Source organism: Rutidosis leptorrhynchoides, chromosome 1 (genome assembly GCF_046630445.1).
Source record: "Rutidosis leptorrhynchoides isolate AG116_Rl617_1_P2 chromosome 1, CSIRO_AGI_Rlap_v1, whole genome shotgun sequence".
In the NCBI taxonomy this organism is placed as follows: Eukaryota; Viridiplantae; Streptophyta; class Magnoliopsida; order Asterales; family Asteraceae; genus Rutidosis; species Rutidosis leptorrhynchoides.
Window position 1 is genome coordinate 586,632,201 of NC_092333.1, and position 4,494 is coordinate 586,636,694.

The 4,494-nt window shown below is 34.4% G+C and overlaps 1 protein-coding gene across 1 annotated transcript; it reads left to right on the plus strand.

The window, feature by feature from the left end:
* The first annotated feature begins 1,434 nt into the window (after positions 1-1,434).
* LOC139883079 (uncharacterized protein At5g48480-like) lies at positions 1,435-2,943 on the plus strand. Its single transcript, XM_071867307.1, has 2 exons — positions 1,435-1,797; positions 2,552-2,943. The coding sequence occupies exons 1-2, from the start codon at positions 1,523-1,525 to the stop codon at positions 2,775-2,777; spliced, it is 501 nt and encodes a 166-aa protein (XP_071723408.1). The 5' UTR covers positions 1,435-1,522; the 3' UTR covers positions 2,778-2,943.
* The last annotated feature ends 1,551 nt before the right edge of the window (positions 2,944-4,494 follow it).

Consider the following 4,494-nt stretch of genomic DNA (forward strand, 5'->3'; position numbering starts at 1 on the left):
ACTATTAACCCTCCTCTAGTTACTTACACAGTGAATTTAATAAAGCGAACTATCGGTAGACTGTAGCCTGATCAGCTAAGTCGTGTGATCGTACAAGCCGTCGATCCTTATATTGTCATTTGTGGATGTTGTATGCTAGTTCCAACGTTAGCATGGTTGTGACCCTTGCATGTTCAGGTTGCTTATGCTTGGTCTGTTAGATAGTATCTATTCACTTAGCAATTGTGATAATCCCCCACATTTTTCACCCATTGTAAATGTAGGTACTGCTGGTTAGACGAGTGTTGCAGTTAGGTTAGAAGACATGTTTGACTGAGAGCTTAACTCCGATGTTTACTTACTTCGTTTTAAAACTGGTTGTGACCAGAGTTTTATACTGTTTTTATGTAAAACCGTCTTTGTGTAGCGTTGTAATGTGTGTTAGCAATGTTAGTTTATAAATTATGTCCTTGTAAACGTCAGCCAGGGCTATTTCGATAATTATCTTTACTTCCGCTTTGATATAAAAAAAAATAAAAAATCAGGGTGTTACAAAACTAAAATACAAAAAATTTCTTTTAAAATTTCACGAAGTCGTGGGTTATAAACTAGTTACAAGTTAGTCATGCATCGCACTGACAAAAAACTTAGTATCTTTATATATTTTTAAGTATTTCGTGTGATATCGAGTTGAATCATGAATTATAAATTGTCATATATAACCGATTAAATAAGGGAGGTGATCCTCACACACCACTTTTTAATCTATGTATATCTAATTACTTATTATACCCTTAATTATACTTAGAATAATAAAATAATATAAGTTGAACTCCCTATATTAATTTAGAAATATAACTGTAAATTTATAAAATAAAAGTGTACATAGATATCCATATTTAATATTAATTCATTTAGATAGCGAATATATATCTCTATAGATTTTTATTTACAACAACAACAACAACAATACCCAATTCCACACTTGTAGAGTATGGGGAGGTGGGACTTAAACAATCATTCCTCTACCCTAGGACAAAGAGAGGTTATTTCACCACCCCGAGTGAAACACTCACAAGGGTAGAGAAAGTCCTCCCTCTCTATGTTCGACGGATAAAGAAATTGATTCTAACAGACCTACGACCACAAAGATGAAAAAAAAAATTTGATAAATAAATAAATAACTAGTAAAAAGGAAAAGTCGACGCCATGAAAATGGTGGAACAAATTTCCATGGGCTTTAAGTGTTGCCTGGGATTCGATTTAAGCTCTAAGCTACAGTCAAGTCGCCAATAAGTAGACGCTTGCTGATGGCTCCCGAAACAGAATAGATTTAGGCTCTAAGCTACCGTCAAGTCGCCAAGTCGCCAATAGATTTTTATTTATTTTTGAAATTATATTTGGGGTGATTAAAATGATCAAACGGTTACACGCCTATAAAATGCCACTATCTGCTACCATTTCTCCCCATAACCTCCTCAACAACATTTTAATTTCTCTCTCTTAGGTTTTCATAATTCACACACCAATTTCGTGATTTAAAATGGCGACGGATGCATCTAACGGAGCGGCGACCGGTGCGGCGGTGGAGAAGACGGTCACCTTTACGGCCGTGAAACCGCAGCTGTTTGTTGAGTCTTCGAAAGCGAGCGATGCTGTTGAGTTTTACAAAACGGCGTTCGGTGCTGAAGAGATGAATCGCGTCAATCATCCGAAGAGGAAAGCTGATCAAGAGCTGCCGTTGCTTCTTTCTGCTGAAATCAAACTCGGTTCTTCGTCTATTCTCATTTCTGATCTCTCTGATGACTCTACCGCTCTGTAAGTGTTTTTTTCCCTTTCCTTTTTTATATAATTATTTAGTACTATTGTTAATTGTTAAATTGCTGTGCATTATTGAAGATCTGTGTATAATGAAGCTTTTATATGCGTTTCATTTGCTTAGTATCGTCGTTTCACACTGATCTGTTGTTGCATGTATACATTTCGTTTCGATGTGAATATAATTTAATTTATTATTATTATTATTTTCGTTATTTGTTATACTAATATTCTTTTCCGTCTGTCGTTTAATTTTTGAGACCTGTGTAGGCTACATTTTGTTGAATTTTACCATGTTTATGCTTATGCATACCGATCAATATCTACTAAAATAGATATTTATAGATCTCTGTTGCAGTCATGATTGTGAATTTGTGATATTATTTTCTAGGTTTATAGTTCATTCTATTTTTATACATTCCGTAAATTATTTTGTAGATTTACACTTCAATGTTAAATTATTTTCGTCTTGTTTTGAAAGGAAAAAAAAAAACAAGTTATACGGAGTATATATTTATACTTATATTTATATTTATTTATTTATTATTTATTAGTGAGTATATATATATATATATATATATATATATATATATATATATATATATCTATGTTATGTTTGGTGTTCCACTTTATCTTCCTTTTTCGCAATGAAAACTACTCCGTATATGCATACGGAGTATCAATTTTTACACGACAGATATTATTTAATATTTAATATTTGAGCATATTCTATTTTAATTATTTTTTTGTGCAGTGTTAAATCGGTGAGTACTGGCCTGGTGTTCTGCTTGGAGACTGAAGACATTGAAGCTGCTATGGACAAAGCAGTAAAGGCTGGTGCAACTGCAGAGGGTGAAATCAGCGAGAGTGAAGGCGCGTGTGGTGGTGGCCGCGTGGTTAAGTTGAAGGACCCCTATGGCATTGTTTGGTCTATCTGCACTCCTACTACTGCTAAAAAGTGTGCTAACGTGGAAGCTTAGAGAATCATTGGATTTTCAGGACGATTCTAATTTGCTGTTTAAATCTATTTTGGAGTAGTAAGTTTTTTTTTTCTTTTAAACCAATGACTTCTGCATTTTATGAAACCTTTAGTTGCTGTAATTGAAGAATAGTTTATCAGATGGTGATGGTGTTAATCGGTACATTTTCGAGATTATCTTAATGATGGATTATGATACTTACTAGTTTGCAATCTTATTACTATTGCTGTTTTGTGCTTTTAATTAATTTAGTCCCTTCAAAATGTCTCCTCACATGCCATTTTATACATGGATCAAGCTTTTAAAGGGCCCGGAATGACCATAGCCCTTTAAACCTCTGTGGTATTAGGCTAATTCTAACGCGGCGTCAAATTTCTTCCGTCATCCTACTTGGCAACATCTTTGACGTCCTTGACGCCCCTAACGCGGCGTCAAAATTTGACGCCCTGACGTCAGTTGAAAATGTGACATAAGAGTAAAGGTGTGTCAAATTTGATTCAGCCAATCAGATTTTGCCACATAAATTTATATATTATTGATTATAATAGTTTATATTCAACTACCAATAATATTTTAACACATCACCCATCACAATTTTTAACCCTCAAATTTGACATTCCCCTTTATTTAACTTCATCTCTTACCTTGCCACATCACCAAAAAGTACATCATTTGACTCTGACATCACCGTCAGGGTTAAGAATAGTCTTGGAGCAGGAGTCGTTACATTGAGTTCGTTGTTTGATTTCGGTATATTTGAAATTTAACATTGAAGGTAGAAGTGGAGAAATGGTTTGGTGTTGAATTATAGTGTCAAATTCAATAATTAGTGGTTCAGTGTAAATACAACGTCGCATATTCGACTTTGAAGCCCCACCGTGATGGGTGGATGATGGTCTAACGCCAAAAGGGAGTCCCGATGCCGGTTTCTCGGTGACGGATTTGGGCGACGATAAAAAATGTAACGACTCGAAGTGCTCTTAGTATAACTTTGTTAATAACTTTGAATTAAAATTTGACTGTTAAAAAAACTATGTTAATTATTTTAAGATATTATTATTAAATTGTAGATGTTTTAACATCTTCTAAAAAATCAGAAATAAAATTCGTAGTTATTTAACTATTTTTTGTACATCAATCTATCTAGTTAATGATGAATCATTTTTTTTTTTTTTTGAACGGCAAAATTATATAAACACCCGACCCTCTAGAAAGGCTCTAGAGAGGCCGTCACCACTTGCAACGGATTAACGTTCTAAGAAATCCAAGACAAATTACATTTTCCCCTGTATCTAAGCTAATAATAGGAAAAAATACAAATAAAATCAAAAAGCTCTGATTCCTTAATAGATGGATAATTGAACACAAAATCCCGCTTCTGTATCTCCAATGAAGCCAAACGCACACGCTGCAACAATCGCATTAATCTTCATCTTGACTTCCTCAGATCCGCTCCAATGTTCGAACCAAAGCATCTAATCCGACCAAAAATTAAACACCGACATGTTGCAATTAATCCTTCTCCTTATTTTCACCCATACCTGTGAAGCAATATTACACTCGAAAAAAATATGATCGCGGGATTCAACTTGATGTGAACACACCCGACATAAAATGCTATTAATCACCAAACCGCGGATAGATAAATTTAACCTAGTGGCTAATCTATCGATTCCTGCACGCCATAAACATATGTTAGTCTTACGAGGAATGGCTA